The 23,258-nt window shown below is 39.7% G+C and overlaps 1 protein-coding gene and 1 long non-coding RNA gene across 6 annotated transcripts in view; one reads left to right on the top strand and one right to left on the bottom strand.

Annotated features, from left to right (window-relative positions):
- Positions 1-3,774: 3,774 nt before the first annotated feature.
- Positions 3,775-5,637, top strand: LOC120062661. 2 transcript variants are annotated; one of them, XR_005478424.1, is made up of 3 exons: positions 3,775-4,069; positions 4,463-5,081; positions 5,179-5,637. It is a non-coding gene; the product is annotated as an uncharacterized LOC120062661 (long non-coding RNA). The 2 variants fall into 2 exon arrangements; XR_005478426.1 differs by lacking the exon at positions 3,775-4,069 and having other exon boundaries at positions 4,233-4,705; positions 4,859-5,081.
- A 347-nt stretch (positions 5,638-5,984) lies between these two features.
- The window catches only part of LOC120063017 (zinc finger and SCAN domain-containing protein 29-like), a 34,233-nt gene continuing 16,959 nt past the window's right edge, over positions 5,985-23,258 (bottom strand). The window contains exons 4-7 of one of the 4 annotated variants that reach the window (XM_039013107.1): positions 22,499-22,599; positions 7,942-8,087; positions 7,488-7,680; positions 5,985-6,798 (exon numbers count right to left, since the gene is read on the bottom strand). In XM_039013107.1, the coding sequence (XP_038869035.1) occupies positions 6,709-6,798; positions 7,488-7,680; positions 7,942-8,087; positions 22,499-22,599 (530 nt within the window). In that variant the 3' untranslated portion in view covers positions 5,985-6,708. Of the gene's footprint in view, positions 7,818-7,941; positions 8,088-21,438; positions 22,600-23,258 lie in introns of those variants that run through there. The other 3 variants (XM_039013106.1, XM_039013108.1, XM_039013105.1) reach the window with 3 other exon arrangements.

Genomic DNA, 23,258 nt, shown 5'->3' with positions numbered 1-23,258 from the left:
CTCTATGGAGATGGGAGAACCTTCCAGAAGGACAACCATCTCTGCAGCACTCCAATAATTAGGCCTTTATGGTAGAATGGCCAGACGGAAGCCACTCCTCAGTAAAAGTCATGACAGCTCGCTTGGAGTTTGCCAAAAGGCACCTAAAGGACTCTCAGATCATGAGAAACAAGATTCTCTGGTCAGATGAAACTAAGATTAAACTCTTTAGCCTGAATGCCAAGCGTCACGTCTGGAGGAAACCTGGCACCAGCCCTACGGTGAAGCATGGTGGTGGCAGCATCATGCTGTGGGGGATGTTTTTCAGCAGCAGGTACTGGGAGATTAGTCAGGATCGAGGGAAAGATGAATGGAGCACAGTACAGAGAGATCCTTGATGAAAACCTGTTTCAGAGCGCTCAGGACCTCAGACTGGGGCGAAGGTTCACCTTCCAACAGGACAACAACCCTAAGCACACAGCCAAGATAACACAGGAGTGGCTTCGGGACAAGTCTCTGAATGTCCTTGAGTGGCCCAGCCAGAGTCCGGACTTGACCTGAAAATAGCTGTGCAGCGACGGTCCCCATCCAACCTGACAGAGCTTGAGGATCTGCAGAGAAGAATGGGAGAAACTCCCCAAATACAGGTGTGCCAAACGTGTAGCCTCATACCCAAGAGGATTCGAGGCTGTAATCGTTGCCAAAGGTTCAACAAAGTACTGAGTAAATGGTCTGAATACCTATGTACAGTTGAAGTCGGAAGTTTACAAACACCTTAGCCAAATACATTTAAACTCAGTTTTTCACAATTCCTGACATTTAGTCAGAGTTAAAATGTCCTGTCTTAGGTCAGTTAGGATCACCACTTTATTTTAAGAATGTGAAATGTCAGAATAATAGTAGAGAGAATAATTTATTTCAGTATTTGGTAGCATTGCCTTTACATTTTTAAACTTGGGTCAAACGTTTCAGGTAGCCTTCCACAAGCTTCCCACAATAAGTTGGGGGAATTTTGGCCCATTCCTCCTGACAGAGCTGGTGTAACTGAGTCAGGTTTGTAGGCCTCCTTGCTTGCACATGTTTTTTCAGTACTGCCCACAAATGTTCTATAGGATTGAGGTCAGGGTTTTGTGATGGCCACTCCAATACCTTGACTTTGTTGTCCTTAAGCCATTTTGACACAACTTTGGAAGTGTGCTTTGGGTCATTGTCCATTTGGAAGACCCATTTGCGGCCAAGCTTTAACTTCCTGACTGATGTCTTGAGATGTTGCTTCAATATATCCACATAAATTTCATGCCTCATGATGCCATCTATTTTGTGAAGTGCACCAGTCCCTCCTGCAGCAAAGCACTCCAACAACACGAAGCTGCCACCACCATGCTTCACGGTTGGGATGGTATTCTTTGGCTTGCAAACCTCCCCCTTTTCCTCCAAACATAACAATGGTCATTATGGCCAAACAGTTCTCTATTTTTTTCATCAGACCAGAGGACATTTCTCCAAAAAGTACAATCTTTGTCCCCATGTGCAGTTGCAAACTGTAGTCTGGCTTTTTTATGGTGGTTTTGTAGCACTGGCTTCTTCCTTGCTGAGGGCCTTTCAGGTTATGTCGATATAGGACTCATTTTACTGTGGATATAGATACTTTTGTAGCTGTTTCCTCCAGCATCTTCACAAGGTCCTTTGCTGTTGTTCTGGGATTGATTTGCACTTTTCGCACCTGAGTTTGAAGGTAGGCCTTGAAATACATCCACAGGTACACTTACAATTGACTCAAATGATGTCAATTAGCCTATCAGAAGCTTTCAAAGCCATAACATAATTTTCTGGAATTTTCCAAGCTGTTTAAAGGCACAGTCAACTTAGTGTATGTAAACTTCTGACCCACTGGATTTGTGATACAGTGAATAATAAGTGAAATATTCTGTCTACAAACAATTGGTGGAAAAATTACGTGTCATGCACAAAGTAGATGTCCTAACCGACTTGCCAAAACTATAGTTTGTTAACAAGAAATTTGTGGAGTGGTTGAAAAACGAGTTTTAATGACTCCAACCAAAGTGTATGTAAATTTCCGACTTCAATTGTACATGTGATATACATTTTTTATTTGTAATAATTTTGAAAACATTTCTTTAAATTTTTTTGCTTTGTCATTTTAGGTTATTGTGTGTAGATTGATGACAGGAAAAAAACGATTCAATCAATTTCATAATAAGGCTGTAACGTGAAAAAAGTCAAGGGATCTGAATACTTTCCGAATGCACTGTATATTGTAATCCTAATTATTTTTATTGTTGTGTGAACGGGAACCTTTATGGTGTCGAGTTTGTGAATGGGACACTATTTATGAATGGACAAATGTGTTATGAGGTCCCAGGTTCACTTGAAATATTTACTGGGCCATACTATTTTTAGGCCAGAGGTACGGGACTTTCCTCAGTGAACATATTATTATTATTATGTTGGGACCTTTGTGTGATAATAATAATACAAACACAAAAGATTCAAATGTTGCAGTTATTTCAATGTTTAAGGTTTTATGAAAAGTGTATTTCACAATACTGACTTTTACATGATTTGTATTGGTGTAGACTTGACTGACAGATGATACCGACTAACAAAAAGGAGAAATCAAAAATGTCTCTGATGGGGGTGACAGATAGGTTGTGTCTAACTAAAACTAAACTCAAGAGTCAAATCAAAATTGTTACAATGCAGAGACATAAAAATGGTGTCCATGAGTTCATCTGACTCTGGGTAAGAATAAAAAAAGGGCTTAATTGCCAAACGTTGCACTATCCCTTTAAAATAACCAGCATAAAAATGTCAGTACAATTTAGGAAAGTAAACAGTATAAACATTTGCAAACCTCATTCATTATGAATTAAGTCTGGGATAAAAGCACCCTTAAATATGCTCTCCTGTATAGAATACCTGCTAACGTAAACTATTTCATTATTTTTCAGGGGACTGACAATGGCATTCACCACATTTATATTGATAATGACATCTCTATGTATATAAATCTCTAGTGTTTTCAGTGTGGCTTTTGAAGAAAATTTCAAAGCATATCAAAATTCGGAACATGAGTTTAATACATTGTCTAGTCTCCAGTCCTCACAAAGTGTGGGCTCATGGGCAAGTGGAGGAAAGCAAATACGGAGGTGAGTCATATTCTCAAAATGTTAAAATACATTACTTATGACCTCAGAGAATGACATGTTCCATATTAAATGTGGCCATTAACTTTGTTTAAAATGTTTATTCCAGGATATTACATCAATAAATTAGTAGATGAAAGCTGTGTACACACATGCACACACTTCTGTTTACTCAGGATATCAAGACTTTTTGCAAGGAGACAGAAATGCGCTGTGATAATGAAAAGGGTGGAAGTAGACCACATGAAGAACAATAAAAAATTATAATGGAGATTATCTTACATTTAATTGAATAAACACATATGGACTGCACTTGCACATAATGTAACACGAGTTACAAAAATCTGGTTATAAAAAGGTTATTGGGCTCAGTTGAGCAGGTATATATATGGTATGCCGTTTGGGTCTTTGCGTGTCGAAAAGATACACGTCAAATAACAATATGTAAATTATATGCAAATGTTGGCCAATCACTATATGAAAAACTTCTCATTCATCATCACCAACAAACGACTAAGTCATGTCGAACCTTGAAAACATGGGAGACCGCTTTTTAAATTATGCCAGCCAAGTGCAACCACCTTTACAACAACCGCAGGAGGATCGGGTGGTTCAAAGGTAGGATTTATTCTGGAAGGTTAGGTAATACCTGGCAAAAGTCAACATTAACCGGCACAACTACCTAGTAACGTTAGCTAGCTAATGATTCCAACAGCTACAGTGGGGTGCGCGAGTATGGGCGGCGTCGATTATGCTGAGTGTCATTATTGTAACTTTTATAAGGTTTGCACATGTCAGATTTCAGTCGTTCAGGAGACGGGATAATGCTGGAGTCCAAAGGCGGCAAACCGGGAGAAGCAGGTTGATAACTATGAGGGTTTGCCTGGTCGCTGACCATACCATCCAGCAGCTGAACAGGATAGGTACATTTTCCCTATATCCATGTAGTACATGAGGACACAGTGCTTGCTTTGTATTTTTTTTTATTTTACCTTTATTTAACTAGGCAAGTCAGTTAAGAACAAATTCTTATTCTTATTTTCAATGACGGCCTAGGAACAGTTAACTGCCTGTTCAGGGGCAGAACGACAGATTTGTACCTTGTCAGCTCAGGGATTTGAACTTGCAACCTTTCGGTTACTAGTCCAACGCTCTAACCACTAGGCTACACTGCCGCCCAGGTGTGAATCTATCTTGTGATTAAACATAGACTTAATGTAGGTTATTTTACTTATTTATTAAAGATCATGGACTATTTCCCTGTTTTATATTAGGATACTTTTTTATTAGATTTAAATAATGTTTCCATATCTCAGTATCTTTAGAGTATCCTGTGAGGCAGATCAAAGTGCCCTATGGTCAGGAGAGCAGCTTTTTGAAGATTTTGGGGGAAACAATTCCCCCAGATGAATCCAAATGTAGAGGCCTTTAAGACAGACAGGAAGCTCGTTCCCCTACAAAAAAAGGACTGTTGTCAAGACAATGGAGGACAGAGATGGTGTGGTTGAATTGGTGGCTCAACAATTTGTCCAAGGGAGCATGCAAGTGGCCTTGGAGCAGTAAGTCAACTCTGTCATAAATCTGTGAAGAACTTGTCATTACCTCCTCTAACATAAGTATTTTTAATCAGTCCACCCCCTAAATCAATACACATCACTATATTGTCCTTAACACTTATTTTAAATATACATACGGTCTCTAAACCATAACAGGTTCAAATATCGTCTCAACTCTCTTGGGCTGCTCGAAGCATTGGGGAACCACCCGGACAGCTTCCGAGCACTTTTTGTGGACTCCATAAAGCCTCCCACTGCCAGGGACAGTGGTAACCTATTCCATACCTTAAAGTAACCTATTCCATACCTGGCGGCAACTGGCAGTGTTTGGAGAATGACACCATCTGCCACTGGTTCAACTGGCTGGCTGAGGTGCAAGGTAAAATAGTAAATTGTTCAAGTTTATCGGTAACTGCATATTATTCCCTTTTGTGATTTAAATGTGTATTTTAAACGTTTTACTGTGTACTCCTCAGATGGAGAATGTCCTCCTCTAACAGTGGCGATGGTGTTGGAGTTTGCTACTGGGGCAACGGTGGTGCCACCCCTTGGGTTTGAGGACACCCCGACCATCGAATTCCTCAACACAGCGCGAGGGCGTCTCGCTGGGCAGCAGAAGAAAAAGTACCCAGAGGCAAACACGTGTGCTGTGACACTAAGGCTCTCTCTTCATAGCACCTACAATGCCTTTAGGGAATTCATGACCTCCGGTATTGTGAATTCCTCACATTTTGGTGCTGCATAAAAACATTTTTACAATACATAATTGTCACTAGTAGCACTAAACTACAGTAGCAATTGAGTGTTTGAAAATGTAACTGCAAATCAACATTTAACCACTTACATCTGTATTGTTTGTACAGTGCATTCGGAACATATATTGACTTTTTCCACATTTTATTACGTTACAGCCTTATTCAAAAATGGATACAATAATTTCCCCCCTCATCAATATACACACAATACCCCATAATGACAAAGCAAAATCAGGTTGACATTTTTGCAAATGTATAAAAAAAAGGAAATATTACATTTATGACCCTTTACTCAGTACTTTGCTGAAGCACCGTTGGCAGCAATTACACCATAGTCTTCTTGGGTTTGACGCTACATTTTTATTTATTTAATACATTTTAGAATAAGGCTCTAACGTAACAAAATGTGGAAAAAGTCAAGGGGTCTGAATACTTTCCAAATGCACTGTATTTCCATATTGGCTGTTATTGTTCACTTAATGATCATTAAAATTCAATTATACAATCCATATTGCTTGTCTTGGTGTTAAGGTTTAGTTTATTTAGAAACACTTTACTAATAACCAATATCCTTTGCTGATATTGACTGAAGTACTGCTGCCATATTGCAGTCAACTCATCCAAATCTGATAATTTGATGTCCTACATTAAGAACAAATTGACTTCAGCCATTATCATTTAATTAGAACTACATGAAATAAGGCTTCCCATCCACTGCATTAAGTGACAGCTCCACTTCTGGGAACTGCACCTTCGTAGTGACTTATTGAATTTCAAATGCATTGACTTAAGAACTAGATCCATTAGTCCTAGGCTCTCCAACCCTGTTCCTGGAGAGCTACCCTCCTGTAGGTTTTCAATCCAACCTCAGTTGTAACTAACCTCCTTAACTTATTAAGCAGGTAATTATTAAAATCAGGTGCACTAGATTAGGGCCGGAGTGAACCTACAAGACAGTAGCTCTCCAGGAACAAGGTTGAGAGGCCTGCACTAGTCCATCTTCAACCACATAATTTGAGCTGTCACAATGTGTCAACAATGTTATGTTACTAACTGTAATAGGTTGGTGTTAATCATAATTATATCAAATGTAACGGGGGCGAACCACTATCTTCATAGTTAATTTTTTTAACTATAGGGAGTTATTATCTATAGGGAGTTATTATTTTATATTTTAATTATTTACACAATTATTTATTTTAACAATTTATAAAAGTCCCGATTAGGCATTACAAAAATGTAAGTTCTGTTTTAATAATGTCCAGTTGTCCTCCCACAGCAGGCACGCTCTGAAGGCTCCAATCCAGCGCTTGCAGTAGGCCTCTCCTGGGTCGTGTTGTACTGAGTGGAAGACAAATAGTGTCAGCAGATGGAATGTTGTGCTAAAGCGCCATAGAGAAAAATACAATAACCATAGGCCGTATATCTTAACAGTACCTGACTCTCTCCAAATATGACCAAACAAAATTGTACTGGAATGGGGAAGTACTTAACTTTTGTTAAGGCCATCTGTGTCTAAACTCTGGTCCCCATCTGTTTAGAGTTGAAGATGTCTATCGTACCTTTCTAGAGACCAAATCATACAGTGTGTGAAAGAGGGGTATGTTAGTATTATAAAATGTATAATAGTATTATAAAAATGAACTGATTCAAAGGAACGAGAGGCGCTGAAGATATAGCGTCCAATCCCTCATCCCAGTAGGGGGGTTAAAGGGGTGTAGTAAGTCAGGTTGGAGTAGGAACGAGTGGCACTGAAGATATAACTGCCATAACCCTCTGTAGATTGTCAACTCCCAGGCTGCCTCTGGGGCCTTCCAATGGAATTATTGTCCGCAACAGTTCCATCTGTGTGTGATGATGGTGAACTGGATTTGTGGTACAATCACCCATTCCGACCAATAAAGAGCTGCAGCGCCAGTGGTTGGGGGAGCTGAGGTGTTGGTTGGAGGAGCTGAGGTGGTGGTTGGAGGAGCTGAGGTGGTGGCTTGAGAGCTGATGGTGGTTAAATTTGGGGCGAACAAATCACTTACTGCTGTCAGATTGGCCCTCTGCATTGCCAGGGAACCCGAGACGAACAACTGTAGAGGTGACTGCCGTTGTTCAGTCCTCAGCCCATGGTGGTTCCACTGACTGGCAAACACATCAAGATCTCGCACTTCAGAGGCCAGAAACACAACAAGTCTGCTGTAACCATCCACAGCACCATGGATAACAATCCTCCACCTAAAAAACATGATTACGTTTGTCTTACAAAAACTTTTTTTTCTCTTATAGTGACGCCATTCTGTTTTTATTGATATCAGCTCTTTGATCCTCTCATCCAACTGAGCGTCTGACAACAGTGAGTAGGACCTGAAAAGCTGAAAATTACGAAATACAAAAATAACACAAAAAGATACATCAATCAGGAATGTGTTCAAATCTAGAGAGGATGTAGAGATCTCCCTCGTGTTACAATTGCTTTATTCAATTACGATAACTTACCTCATGCGCCGCTTGACCACAGAGTGCGACACATTGAGAACATCTACCATTTGTCTGATGGTCATGTGACAATCTACGAGGAACTCAAGCTGCTCCTTGGTGATGTGATACTGCCTTCCCTCCAAAGGTGAGAGTGTAATAACTACCTACAAAATTAATGAACGTGTTAAATTATTATGTGACGTGGAATCATATTCAGGTCCTGATTGGTAAAGAAGCTTACTGTCCATAGGTATAGGGTGATATTTGTTATGCAAAAGAGCAAAGATCAATGGAAGAAATAGAGTAAAATCAAGAACAATTTCATTTGAAACTCCAAAGATGTGCGTTAGGAGAAAATTTAACTGTTGTTTAGTACAATCCATGGTGTAAAGTACTTAAGTAAAAATACTTTAAAAGTACTACTGGAACTGTACTTTACTATTTATATTTTGGGGAACTTCCACTTCACTATATTCCTAAAGAAAATATTGTACTTTTTACTCCATACATTTTCCCCTGACACCCAAAAGTAATTGTTACATTTTGACAGGAAAATGGTCCAATTCGCACACTTATCAAGAAAACATCCCTGGTCATCCCTACTGCCTCTGATCTGGAGGACTCACTAAACACAAATGCTTCGCTTGTAAATTATGTCTGAGTGTTGGTGTGCCCTTGTCACATTCTGACCTTTATTTTCCTTTGTTTTGTCTTTAGTTAGCATGGTCAGGGCGTGAGTTGGGGTGGGCAGTTCTATGTTGTCTGTTTCTATGTGGGGTTTTCTAGTTTGGCCTGACATGGTTCTCAATCAGAGGTAGGTGTTTTGTGTTGTCTCTGATTGGGAACCATATTTAGGTAGTCTGTTTTGGGTTGTGGGTTATTGTCTATGTCATTACGTAAGTTGCCTGTGTCTGCCCAGCGCCGTCTGAGCTGCCCGTCTGCCCAGCGCCATCTGAGCCGCCCGTCTGTCCTGAGCCTTCAAAGCCGCCCGTCTGTCCTGAGCCTTCAGAGCCGTCCGTCAGTCAGGAACCGCTAGAGCCGTCTGTCAGTCAGGAGCCGCTAGAGCCGTCCGTCAGTCAGGAGCCGCCCGCCAGCCAGGAGCTGCCAGAGCCGTCAGTCAGCCAGGACCTGTCAGAGTCGTCAGTCAGCCAGGACCGGCCAGAGCCGTCAGCCAGCCAGGAATGGCCAGAGTCGTCAGCCAGCCATGACCTGCCAGAGCCGTCAGTCAGCCATGACCTGCCAGAGCCGTCAGTCAGTCCTGAGCTGCCCCTCAGTCCAGAGCTGCCCCTCAGTCCGGAGCTGCCCCTCAGTCCGGAGCTGCCCCTCAGTCCAGAGGCACCCCTCAGTCCAGTGGGGCCATTTAGGAGGGTCGCCGTTCCTAGGAGGCCACAGAAGCGGACTAAAACTATGGTGGAGTGGGGGCCACGTCCAGCGCCAGAGCCGCCAGCGCGGACAGATGCCCACCCAGACCCTCCCCTATAGGTTCAGGTTTTGCGGCCGGAGTCCGCACCTTGGGGGGGGGGGGGGGGGGGGGGGGGGTACTGTCACGTTCTGACCTTTATTTTCCTTTGTTTTGTCTTTAGTTAGTATGGTCAGGGCGTGAGTTGGGGTGGGCAGTTCTATGTTGTCTGTTCCTATGTGGGGTTTTCTAGTTTGGCCTGACATGGTTCTCAATCAGAGGCAGGTGTTTTGTGTCGTCTCTGATTGGGAACCATATTTAGGTAGTCTGTTTTGGGTTGTGGGTTATTGTCTATGTCATTACGTAAGTTGCCTGTGTCTGCACTTGTCGTAGTATAGCTTCACATTCGTTCATTTGTTGTTTTGTTAGTTTGTCAAGTGTTCTTCGTTTCGTCTTCGTTAAATAAATTCAAGTATGTATTCAAACCACGCTGCGCTTTGGTCCGATCCTTGCTCCTCCTCAGACGAGGAGGATTACGACGTTCGTGACAGCCCTTGGCAATCTGTCAATAAAAAATAAAATAAAATTGTGCCTTTTGGTTTGCTTGATAGGACCTTAATTAGGACCTTGAAATTATTTATACTTTTACTTTTGATACTTAAGTAAATTGTATCAATTCCATTTACTTTTGATACTTAAGTATATTTAAAACCAAATACTTTTACTCAAGTAGTATTTTACTGGGTGACTCACTTTAACTTTTTAACGTCATTTTCTATTAAGGTATCTTTACTTAAGTATGACAATTGAGTACTTTTTTCACCACTGACTACAATACACTCAAGGTCTTTGTAAATTGTATAGCATATACCTTCTAGTCTATTAAAATGTTTGTTATTTTGCTCACTGATCACTGCTATTTGCTTGTGCAAGATGTCACCCATAATCCTGAATATAATAAATCAAAATCAGTAATATTTATATTGTACATTATGCACATCGGTTTTTATATGTTCTTGAAATACCAGCATTTTTATTGTTAGCTGATCTTGGCTTTTTTTTGGAACTGTCCAACATTACTTATTTTTCTAGATTCCAGTATTTTGAATACAATTGCAGGGCCATTAAAGTAGAAGTGTGAGACCTGTTTTTTCTCACCAAAATGACAGCTGCAACTTTAATCTGTATATAACCAAATGGACAACATTAATTTGTTATTATACCTGAACTAACTGGAAGTTAATTTTAACTACAGAATGATAAAGTGCCATTTTTCCTGACGAAATACATGCTAAGTGCCTTCTTTAGCTTAGCTAAAAGCATGCTGTGCCTACTAAACAAAACAGGGCTACATATCAGTAGAAGTGGAAGACTGCTGAATCCTTAAACACAATAAGGTATTGTTAAAATACAGGAAAGTGTCTTTGACAGACGAAAGGCTGCTGAAATAGAAAAGTCAGCACTGTGTTTGGACGTCTATACGATCATGGTAGTACTGAAATGAAAACACTCTGGACAATGAATTGTATTCAGTGTTCATTTTTCTTGGGAGGAATATTTTATTTATTTATTTTATATTTTATTTCACCTTTATTTAACCAGGTAGGCAAGTTGAGAACAAGTTCTCATTTACAATTGCGACCTGGCCAAGATAAAGCAAAGCAGTTCGACACATACAACAACACAGAGTTACACATGGAGTAAAACAAACATACAGTAGAAAAATAAGTCTATATACAATGTGAGCAAGTGAGGTGAGATAAGGGAGGTGAAGGCAAAAAAAAGGCCATGGTGGCAAAGTAAATACAATATAGCAAGTAAAACACTGGAATGGTTGATTTGCAGTGGAAGAATGTGCAAAGTAGAGATAGAAATAATGGGTTGCAAAGGAGCAAAATAAATAAATAAATACAGTAGGGAAAGAGGTAGTTGTTTGGGCTAAATTATAGATGGGCTATGTACAGGTGCAGTAATCTGTGAGCTGCTCTGACAGCTGGTGCTTAAAGCTAGTGATATGGGAAGAAGGTACAGTGCATTCGGGAAGTATTCAGACCCCTTGACTTTTTCCACATTTTGTCAATATATACATAATACCTACCGCATAATGACAAATTTAAAAAATGGTTTGTAGAAATGTTTGCAAATTTTGTAAAAATAAAACCCAGAAATATTTACATAAGAATTTAGACCCATTACTCAGTTGAAACACCTTTGGCAGCGATTAAAGCTGAATCTTCTTGGGTATGATGCTACAAGCTTGGCACACCTGTATTTGGGGAGTTTCTCCCATTCTTCTCTGCAGATCCTCTCAAGCTCTGTCAGGTTGGATGGGGAGCGTCGCTGCACAGCTTTTTTCAGGTCTCTACTGAGGCTGGGCCACGCAAGGACATTCAGAGACTTGTCCCAAAGCCACTCCTGTGTTGTGTTGGCTGTGTGCTTAGAGTCGTGGTCCTGTTGGAAGGTGAACCTTCGTCCCAGTCTGAGGTCCTGAGCGCTCTGGAGCAGGTTTTCATCAAGGATCTCTCTGTACTTTGCTCCGTTCATCTTTCCCGACTAGTCTGCTGCTGAAAAACATCCCCACAGCATGATGCTGCCAAAACCATGCTTCACCGTAGGGATGGTGCAAGGTTTTCTCCAGATGTGATGCTGGCATTCAGGCCAAAGTGTTCAATCTTGGTTTCATCAGACCAGAGAAACTTGTTTCTCCTTTAGGTGCTTTTTTTCAAACTCCAAGTGGGCTGTCATGTGCCTTTTACTTAGAAGTGTCTTCAGTCTGGCCACTCTACAATAAAGTCCTGATTGGTGGAGTGCTGCAGAGATGGTTGTACTTCTGGAAGGTTATCTCATCTCCACAGAGGAACTCTGGAGCTCTGTCAGAGTGACCATCAGGTTCTTGGTCACCTCCCTGACCAATGACCTTCTCCCCCGATTGTTCAGTTTGGCCGGGCAGCCAGCTCTAGGAAGAGTATTGGTGATTCCAAACTTCTTCCATTGGAAAATGATTGAGGCCACTGTGTTCTTGGGGACCTTCAAAGCAGCAGACATTTTTGGAACCCTTCCCCAGATCTGTACCTCGACACAATCCTGTCTCGGAGCTCTACGGACAATTCCTTTGACCTCGTGGCTTGGTTTTTGCTCTGACATGCACTGTTAACTGTGGGAACTTGGTTTGGGGGCGGCAAGTAGACTAGTGGTTAGAGCGTTGGGCCAGTAACCAAAAGGTTGCTGGATTGAGTTCCTGAGCTGACAAGGTAAAAATCTGTCGTTCTGCCTCTGAACAAGGCAGTTGGCCTACCAGGGAACAGTGGGTTGTCATTGTAAATAAGAATTTGTTCTTAACTGACTTGCCTAGTTAAATAAAGGTTAAATAAAATTAAAACGTATATAGACAGGTGTGTGCCTTTCCAAATCATGTCCAATCAATTGAATTTACCACAGGTGGACTCCAATCAAGTTATAAAATCAAGGATGATCAATGGAAACAGGATGCACCTGAGCTCAATTTCAAGTCTAAATACTCATGTAAATGTATTATATTTCACCTTTATTTAACCAGGTAGGCCAGTTGAGAACAAGTTCTCATTTACAACTGCGACCTGTCCAAGATAGAGCAAAGCAGTGCGACACAAACAACACAGAGTTACACATGGGATAAACAAACGTACAGTCAATAACACAATAGAAGTCTATATACAGTGTGTGCAAATGTAGTAAGATTAAGGAGGTAAGGCAATAAATAGGCCATAGTGGCGAAATAATTACAATTTAGCAATTAAACACTGGAGTGATAGATGTGCAGAAGATGCATGTGCAAGTAGAGATACTGGGGTTCAAAGGAGCAAAAAAATAAATAACAATATGGGGATGAGGTAGTTGGGTGGGCTATTTACAATAAATAATGTATCTTTATTTATAATACATTTGCAAAAATTTCTAAAAATCTGTTTTCGCTTTGTCATTATGGGGTATTGTATATAGCTTGATGAGGATTTGTATTGATTTAATCTATTTTTGAATAAGGTTGTAACGTAACAAAATGTGGAGAAATGAAAGCAGTCTGAATACTTTCCGAATGCACACATTTTCATAACTATTAGCTGCTTCTTGTGGTTAACCATAAACACTTAAGTGGATAGAAATGATGGAATATGTGAATTGAGATTATACTCAAAATAACAGAGGAAAATAATAAAACGTGAATCACCCCCCCCTATTTGACTAAAAAAAAACAGCACAATATGTAATGACATTGAAGGTTATGAATATTTATGTTTTTTTATCAACCCAGAAGGAAAATGTGTTTTCCATTAAAAGGAACAAGGCACAGCGGGTAGCTGAATAAATTGAATATGTACTTACTTTATAAAGTTGAAATATTAGTGTCATGTTTGGGCCTCAAACTACACCAAGCTTTTTAGAATCTAAAGAAAATAGAGGTTAATTGTGCTTTAGTTGTTAAATACTGTACAACTCAACTCTGTCATTTTCTATAAATTGATGTTATTGGTGCTGTAGAAAAGGTGTATTTGATTGTCTCCTTATATGTACTGTTTGTCCAGAAGAAAGAGATTTGAGAAGTTTTGCTGTATTTATTCACGGCAAATGCCAAATCTGAATGTTTGTCTTAAAATGAAACAATTCTCTGACCAGATTAAAATAAGATGTGATCCGCAATCAATGAGCCAAAATGAATATGAAAAATTGGTAGTGTTGCCAGGAGACATCATTTATTGCTAGTTTATTGCTTTGTTTACAATGTACATACTATATGTAGAAAACATGGCAGTTATCATTTCTTTGTATATTCTTGATTTGTATTACAATCGTATGACATACGGGGTCATACTGGTGGCTTTTTGAACAGCCAACTTTTACAAATTCTATTTCTTTTTTTTAATCAAAACTTAGTCAGATAATAGTTAACCCCTTGACATTATAAAACAACATAAATGACAGCTTAACAGTTTTATATTTTTACTACATTACATAAAAAAATGCTTGTGATGCCTTTTTGTCACTGGTGTTACCTATATTTTATGACAATTCAGGCTTCCTAGAATGTAATTTCAGTCTTTAATTTGCATATATAATCAAAGACAGAAAAGGTTAATGATAATACTAAGAAATTGTTTGGATTAGTAATAATTTACTTTAAACATGCATGTGTAAAGTTGTCTGACATTTTTCCATTTATACTGTTTTTTTGTTGTTGTTGTAACATTAGAAATAATTGAGGTTGAGTCATCAAAATTTAATGACAATATCCTTACAATGTTAACTAATGAATGTAGCAACAGTTAGGCAGATACCAAAACCATATTCTATTAAATTGGGCAGCTCTGATGCCAGAACACCAATATGCCATACAGTAATACCAGTGACACAATGTGAAACCAATGACAACATAAGATTATTTCAAACAAATTGTATAATATTTTTTAATTACAAACTATTTCAGATTTCATAAAATGGGTTAATATGAACAATAAAATGAGGGTTATTGGTCAAAGATTAAGACCAAAAGATGAAGCCTATTGACTAAAATGTCTTTCATAATTACATTGTCATACAACATATAAAACATGTCCACTAGAACATTAGAAACATTGAACATAAACTAAAACGGTTTTACTAACCACACTGATACGAACATTGTGTATGCAGTAAAACATGTTCATGGAATCTTTCCTGTATTGTTCTTCACTTTTACTTCAGATATGTTTGTCTTTGCCATGTTACTGTGTCACGTCCATCTCTTATCATCTCTGAGCCAATCTCCATTGCTTTCTAGCTACTAACGGCTTCTTTACCTGTAGCCAGTTCACATCTGCCACTTTCACACAGTCAGGTGCTCCTCCAAGTACTTCCAGATACTGTGGCAAATTTGAACGGATATTTTGTTCACTGGCAGCGGCTCTGGCATCAGACAAACAAACAATCTGGTCATCCCCATACCAGTTGATATTATCTCTTGGGCTTGGCCAGTAGAACTTGTTGACACCATTCCTGTGCATGCACTTTACTTCAACATTATGTTCTTCAACCTCCAGTATAATGCCAGGGTTTGGTTGTTTGTCTTAGTTCACGATACACCACTGTCCACTGTGGTGAGACTCGATGACATCTGGAGAAAATGGAGCTGAGGTATCCAGATCAATGACATCTGGTTGATGTGGAGGTGAGAGATCACGGCCATTAGCCGTCATTGTCGGAAGGGTGACTTCTTGGGAGACCATAACATGGGCAATTCCACACGCCTGCCGCTGCTTGGCAGAGACAACTTATGTCTCTATATTTCAGGATGCCAGGTGTGATACTTACAACCTGGTGCCCTTTAAGGTAACCAGAGATACCTCAGACATCTTCTGTGCCTTTGTTTCCACCTCTTCCTCGCTGACATAATGCAACTGTATTTGACTGCCAGAGTCCCTCAACTCCTGGTAGAAAGACATTGCATCCGTTATGTCTCACCTGTCGCGGACCAAGAGGTCGGCTGACCTCTAATGAACCCCCACCCCCACTCCATCCGGAGCACCTTTTCCGTGACTGGCATCAAAAAAGTTTCACGTAGTCCCCTGGAAGCCCTTCTTGTAAGATTCTGTGCAAACCATGTTGCCCTTCTGTTTATATTGTGTGGCAGGGTCATCACTGAAGAAATGAAGGTGTTGCACGGCAGGGTACTGGTGTTTTATGTCATTATCATTATCATGGATGGGGTCCAGGTGAGCCCATATGGCTGCTGGATCATGCCTTCTGCTTGGTGAGATGGTGCAGAAAGAGATGGGGGGGGGGGGGGGGGGGGGGGCTCCTCTCTCACATAGAGGACACCAGTGTGGAGCATCACTTACTTGTGTGACCCCCGAAGTGAACGGATTGCATCTCAGAAGCATACTTGTAAGTGAAGTTCTCACTGAAGTCTAGATGGATTGTTGAGGGTTTTATAAAACATTACATTGAGAAACAAGTTTGTGGTGTTATTGTCACTGGCGTTATCGTCATGTCACTGGTGTTACCAGCAAGAACCGTAACACCAGTGACGATAACACCAGTGACAAATCTGCAGACAAGATGGCATATCTAAGATAGCAGCCACTGTAACTCAAACCACACTTCTTAAATTGTAAATAAATCACAATCATGCAATTTTATCAATAAATGTAATCCAATTTCCTTTCCCCTTACTATAAACTGTATAATACTCTGACTACCCCGCTCGCGTCACATGCGCTAGCGTTGTAAAATAAATGTAGAAATCTATATTATTCAATTACACACTGCTCACGAGCGTCTGCGTTGCCAAGGACTAAAATAGAATTCAGTTCTATTTGTGACGCAGATCGCGGTGCAAGTCCTGCCATCTCCTCGTTGGTTTATAGAAGCAGATACAAATGAGGAGATGGCACGTGGGTTATACCCACGTGGGTGATTGAAAGACTAACTGTGTTGTCGGTCGTCGTGGTAATACTATGAAAGTTTAGAGGCCAATCACCTTATAAATTCAAAGAAGAAAAAGCCTGGACGGAGGAGAGATGACTAGAAACGATTCGGTTGACCGTTTTATGTGTGGATTAATTGTCGGAGTAGAGGACCTTGTGCATTTCAGGTAAAATAACAACTCAATGTTTATCTCCCAGGACAAATTAGCTAGCAAGTGCAAGCTAGCTAGTTAAATTGCAATACATGTTTGTTTTGATATTTTAACCTGCGTGTCATGATCGCATTTGGTATGGGGGGACAAAATAAATTTATGCACGATGGCGCACGCGCGCAGCCGGTTTGGGTTCCGTGTAACACCAGTGACCTCGCATGAAATTACCAAGTTAATCATCAAATTGAAGAGAGTGCACACTCACCGTGTGCTTTTCAAAATAGTCCCGTCTCCAATGAATCTTTGACCCAGGAAGAATTTGGCGGTTTTTATACATTTTAACACCAGTGACATGAAATTGAGAGACAGCTATTACTGGTAAATTATTTGTAATATTTATTTGATATTTTAGTTTAAGTAGTCCACTAAATAACTATAATACTTTCCTTTGTATTATGACATTTAAAGAGGGATTTTTTAACTTAAAAAAAAAACTTTTTTAACTTTTATATTTTTTAATGTCACAGCTGTTGAAAGGAGAGGACCAAGGTGCAGCGTGGTGAACGTGAATTTTCTTTATTAAATCAAAATGACGCCGAACAAAATAATTAACACTACAAAAACAAACCGTGAAGCTCAAAGGCTATGTGCCCTAAACAAAGTCAACTTCCCACAAAGAAAGGTGGGAAAAAAGGCTACCTAATTATGGTTCTCAATCAGAGACAACGATAGACAGCTGCCTCTGATTGAGAACCACACCCGGCCAAACACAAAGAAATACACAACATAGAATACCCACCCCAACTCACGCCCTGACCAAACCAAAATAGAGACATAAAAAGGATCTCTAAGGTCAGGGCATGACACTCAAAATATGTCACTAAACCATGACTCCTGACCCGAGGGACAAGCCAATTTCATTGCACTGATTGTGCTCTACAATACATAACAACAATTGTTTGCAATATAACTGTCTTACATATGTTTTATTAATAATAAAACACTCAATTAAAACAAAACATTGTGTCATTATCTCACTTTTTCCTGGTGAATAATACAGGAAAGCCACCATTTTCGTAGAATGACCCATATACTGAATGTACTTTATAAGACCACTCTTCCAGTACCTTTACATAAACCAGTTTGACGTGTACATTATTTCAATCAAAATATTAAAATTGCTCAACCAATACACTCAACCAGTTTCTAAATGTGGAAAATGTGTGGTACAGTACTTGTTGTATGCATGTTTGTCTTTTGTACTCACTCCTTAGGGTTTGATTTTAATGCGTTATAAAAAATAAATGTAATTGAAAATAATCAATGTCTGTTGTACTGTATGTTTTTATATTCTTTAACATTTAATGAGCTATATCGCAAGCATTGTCAAATAAAATCTTAAAAATTACCTAACAGATTTGAAAATAGTTAATTAAACCAAATTGGCTTGTACAACTATATTATTCGTTGAATAGGAAATGTAATGTATTTTTATAGTGGTCCAAATATGTGACCTTTTCAAGATTCAATATTTGCAGTGCATTTTTAGGATCTATGGACGGTCATTTATAATGTGAGTGTATGTGACCATGAAAGGTATTTTCTTTTAAATAAAAAATGTGTAGCAACATGAATGACCCATGTCATCTGTATTCAGTTTTCAAACCACTGAACAGTATTTCTGTACTAGGAGTAGAGAATCACTGATGTAGCAGTGAGCATGTGTATCATCCATTCACTCAATATGACTGGCTCTTTAGGAACCATGTTAAATCATGACTACACACCACTCATATTACTGTCAAATCAACAACTAAAACAGTATTTTTACAACATTCCCACCATGAAATAGTTATTTGTTTGACAACACCACTTACGCATCCAAAAACCACTTATATACACACACACACAAAGTTCAAAAGTTTGGGGTCACTTATAAATGTCCTTGTTTTTGAAAGTAAAGCAACTTTTTTGTCCATTAAAATGACATCAAATTGATCAGAATTACAGTGTAAACATTGTTAATGTTGTAAATCACTATTGTAGCTGGAAACGGCAGATTTTTTATGGAATATCTACATGGGCGTACAGAGGCCCATTATCAGCAACCATCACTCCTGTGTTCTAATGGCACGTTGTGTTAGTTAATCCAAGTTTATCATTTTAAAAGGCTAATTGATCATTAGAAAACCCTTTCGCAATTATGTTAGCACAGCTGAAAACTGTTGTGTTGATTAAAAAAGCAATAAAACTGTCCTTTAGACTAGTTGAGTACCTGGAGCATCAGCATTTGCGGGTTTGATTACACGCTCAAAATTGCCAGAAGAAAAGTACTTTCTTCTGAAACTCATCAGTCTATTCTTGTTCTGAGAAATTAAGGCTATTCCATGCGAGAAATTGCCAATAACCTGAAGATCTCATACAACGCTCTGTACTACTCCCGTCACAGAACAGCGCAAACTGGCTCTAACCAGAATAGAAAGAGGAGTGGGAGGCCCGGTGCACAACTGAGCAAGAGGACAAGTACATTAGTGTCTAGTTTGAGAAACAGACGCCTCACAAGTCCTCAACTGGCTTCATTATGTAGTACCCGCAAAACACCAGTCTCAACGTCAACAGTGAAGAGGCGACTCCGGGATGCTGGCCTTCTAGGCAGAGTTCCTCTGTCCAGTGTGTGTTCTTTTGCCCATCTTAATCTTTATTTTTATTGGCCAGTCTGAGATATGGCTTTTTCTTTGCAACACTGCGGAGTCGGCTCTTCACTGTTGACGTTGAGACTGGTGTTTTGCAGGTACTATTTAATGAAGCTGCCAGGCTAAAGGACAGTTGTATTTCTTTAATCAGCACCACGGTTTTCAGCTGTGCTAAAATAATTGCAAAATGGTTTTCTAATGATCAATTAGCCTTTTAAAATGATAAACTTGGATTAGTTAACACAACGTGCTAACACACAGGAGTGATGGTTGCTGAAAAAGGGCCTCTGTAGATATTACAATAAAAACCAGCCGTTTCCAGCTACAATAGTCATTTATAACATTAACAATGTCTACACTGTATTTCTGATCAATTTGAAGTTATTTTAAAATGGACCAAAAACATTTGCTTTTCTTTCAAAAACAAGGAAGTGGGGAAGTGACCCCAAACTTTTGAACGGTAGTGTATGTATACATTTTTTTTTTATAGCAGTGTACAGTGAAATATTTACGCTCAGAGCTCTAATGTTAGAGGTTTTTGCACTAAAACTGAGGCACTTCATGTACAGAGGATGAGTGACTAAAAACTTAAATGATATACAGTACCAGTCAAAAGTGGGTCTTGCTTTATTTATTTTTTTACATTATAGAATAATAGTGAAGACATCAAAACTATGAAATAACACATATTGAATCATGTAGTAACCAAAAAAAGTGTTAAATCAATGTTAAATTTGAGATTCTACAAAGTAGCCACTCTTTGCCTTGACAGCTTTGCACACTCTTGGCATTCTCTCAACCGGCTTCATGAGGTAGTCACCTGTAATGCATTTTAATTAACAGGTGTGCCTTCTTAAAAGTTAATTTGTGGAATTTCTTTCCTTCTTAATGCGTTTGAGCCAAACAGTTGTGTTGCGACAAGGTAGGGGTGGTATACAGAAGATAGTCCTATTTGGTAAAAGACCAAGTCCATATTATGGCAAGAACAACTCAAATAAGCAAAGAGAAACGGCAGTCCATCGTTACTTTATGACATGAAGGTCAGTCAATCTGTAAAATTAAGAACTTTGAAAGTTTCTTCAAGTGCAGTCGCAAAAACTACCAAGCACTATGATGAAACTCGCTCTCATGAGGACCGCCATAGTAAAGGAAGACCCAACTGCTGCAAAGAAACCACTACTAAAGGACACCAACAAGAAGAAGAGACGGTGGAAATCTGTCCTTTGAGATTTTTGGTTCTAACCGCCGTGTCTTTGTGAGAGACAGAGTAGGTGAACAGACGATCTCTGCATGTGTGGTTCCCACTGTGAAGCATGGAGGAGGAGGTGTGATGGTGCTTTGCTGGTGACACTGTCAGTGATTTATTTAGAATTCAAAGCACACTTAATCAGCATGGCTACCACAGCATTCTGAAGCGATACGTCATCACATCTGGTTTGCTCTTAGTGGGATTATCGTCTGTTTTTCAACAGGACAATGACCCAACATACCTCCAGGCTGAGTAAGGGCTATTTGACCAAGAAGGAGAGTGATGGTGTGCTGCATCGGATGACCTGGCCTCCACAATCAACCGACCTCAAACCAATTGAGATGGTTTGAGATGAGTTGGACCGCAGAGTGAAGGAAAAGCAACTAACAAGTGCTCAGCATGTGTGTGAACTCCTTCAAGACTGTTGGAAAAGCATTCCAGTTGAAGCTGGTTGAGAGAATCCCAAGAGTGTGCAAAGCTGTCATCAAGGCAAAGGGTGGCTACTTTGAACAATCTCAAATACATTTTGATTATTTTAAAACATTTTTGGTTACTACATGATTCCATATGTGTTACGTCAGTTTTGATGTCTACACTATTATTCTATAAATGCAAAAAATAGTACAAATAAAGAAAAACCCTTGAATGAGTAGGTGTGTCCAAAATTTTGACTGGTACTGTAGTTACAAAAACACTAATTAAAAAGTGTATGGAATACTTTTTGGATTATCTAGTCCCTCAGTCGAGCACCAGATTCCTTTTTTGTTCAAGCTGGGGTAAAGCATGTTTCGGCATGCTTTCATTCATTGAAAAGTTGTTGGTAAAAGTCTTTCTCCATTGTGGACAATAATGTGTCTCTTGAGGTGATTGGCCGATATGAAAGTCTTTCCACACTGTGAGCATCTGAACTGCTTGCATCCTGTGTGTACCTTCAGGTGGTCTTTGAGTGAGCCTGACTGGGCAAAGCGCTTGCCGCAGTGGCTGCAGCCGTAGCGTCTCTCCCCCGTGTGAACGCTCTGGTGTCGCTTGAAGTTGCTGGAATCAGAGAAGCACTTCCCACACTGCATGCAGCTGAATGGCTTCTCCCCGGTGTGAACCCTCAGGTGTGTCTTGAGGGTCTGCAGACAAGCCAAAGTCTTACCACATAAACTACAAATGAACAGCTTACCTGCTGTGCCGTCAGTGGTGTAACTTGCAGCGTTGTTATTATGACGGTCATGGGTGACCCAACCATCCTTCATCAACAAAGCATTGGATCCAGTATCCATACCTTTTCGTATAGTCATGTGAGGCTCATCTGAGGGCAATGACGCCATCTGTCTTTTGTCTCTGTAACCTACAGGTTGTTTGTGCTCAGTTATGGAGCGACTCAGCTTGTTCATCACATAGGGAAGACCATTCTCTGAACCAGAGTGAATAGGTACCACATCCACACGAGAGTAAGAGCAGTCAGGAAGATCAGTCCCATGACCCTGTGTGCTAAAGGTCCCAAGTTGTCTGGGGGGCTCAAACAGCATACAATCAAAGCCAACATTGTCAGGTATTCCATCACCATTTCCCAATCGTGGGTTTTGAGATATTTTGTTCACACTCAGGTTTTTAATTGATTCTGGCAAGAGGATGCAGTTGTCGGTTTCACCACTCACCCACATACAAGATCTGTCGTTCTCCTGTTTACTGATTGGTTGAGCAGCCTCTGTGTCGATGCTGGAATGCATTTCCCCTCCATCAACATGATCTAAAGCTTCTGCAAAATAAATAACAGTGTGTGAATATGAAATGGATAATCATCATGAAAGTATCACAAATCAGTCAAAGGGTATGAGCAATTTCAGATAAATGTATTGCTATACAGTGCATTCAGAAAGTATTCAGACCCCTTAACTTTTCCCACATTGTTACAGCCTTATTCTAAAATTGATTAAATAAATGTTTTCCTCATCAGTCTACACCGAATAACCCACAACGACAAAGCGAAAACAAGTTTGTTTAAAATAAATATATAAAATAGCAAACATTTCTAAAAGAAATACAGTTGAAGTCGGAAGTTTACATACACTTAGGTTGGAGTCATTAAAACTCGTTTTTCAACCACTCCACACATTTCTTGTTAACAAACTATAGTTTTGGCAAGTCGTTTAGGACATCTACTTTGTGCATGACACAAGTCATTTTTCCAACAATTGTTCACAGACAGATTTTTTCACTTATAATTCACTTTATCACAATTCCAGAGGGTCAGAAGTTTACATACCCTAAGTTGACTGTGCCTTTAAACAGCTAGGAACATTCCAAAAAATGATTTCCTGGCTTTAGAAGCTTCTGATAAGCTAATTGACATCATTTGGAGTCAATTGAGGTGTAACTGTGGATGTATTTCAAGGCCTACCTTCAAACTCAGTGCCT

This window comes from Salvelinus namaycush, chromosome 18, assembly GCF_016432855.1.
Source record: "Salvelinus namaycush isolate Seneca chromosome 18, SaNama_1.0, whole genome shotgun sequence".
NCBI classification, from domain to species: Eukaryota; Metazoa; Chordata; class Actinopteri; order Salmoniformes; family Salmonidae; genus Salvelinus; species Salvelinus namaycush.
Note: the sequence above shows the minus strand (reverse complement) of the source record. Positions and strands in the feature narration are given on the sequence as shown.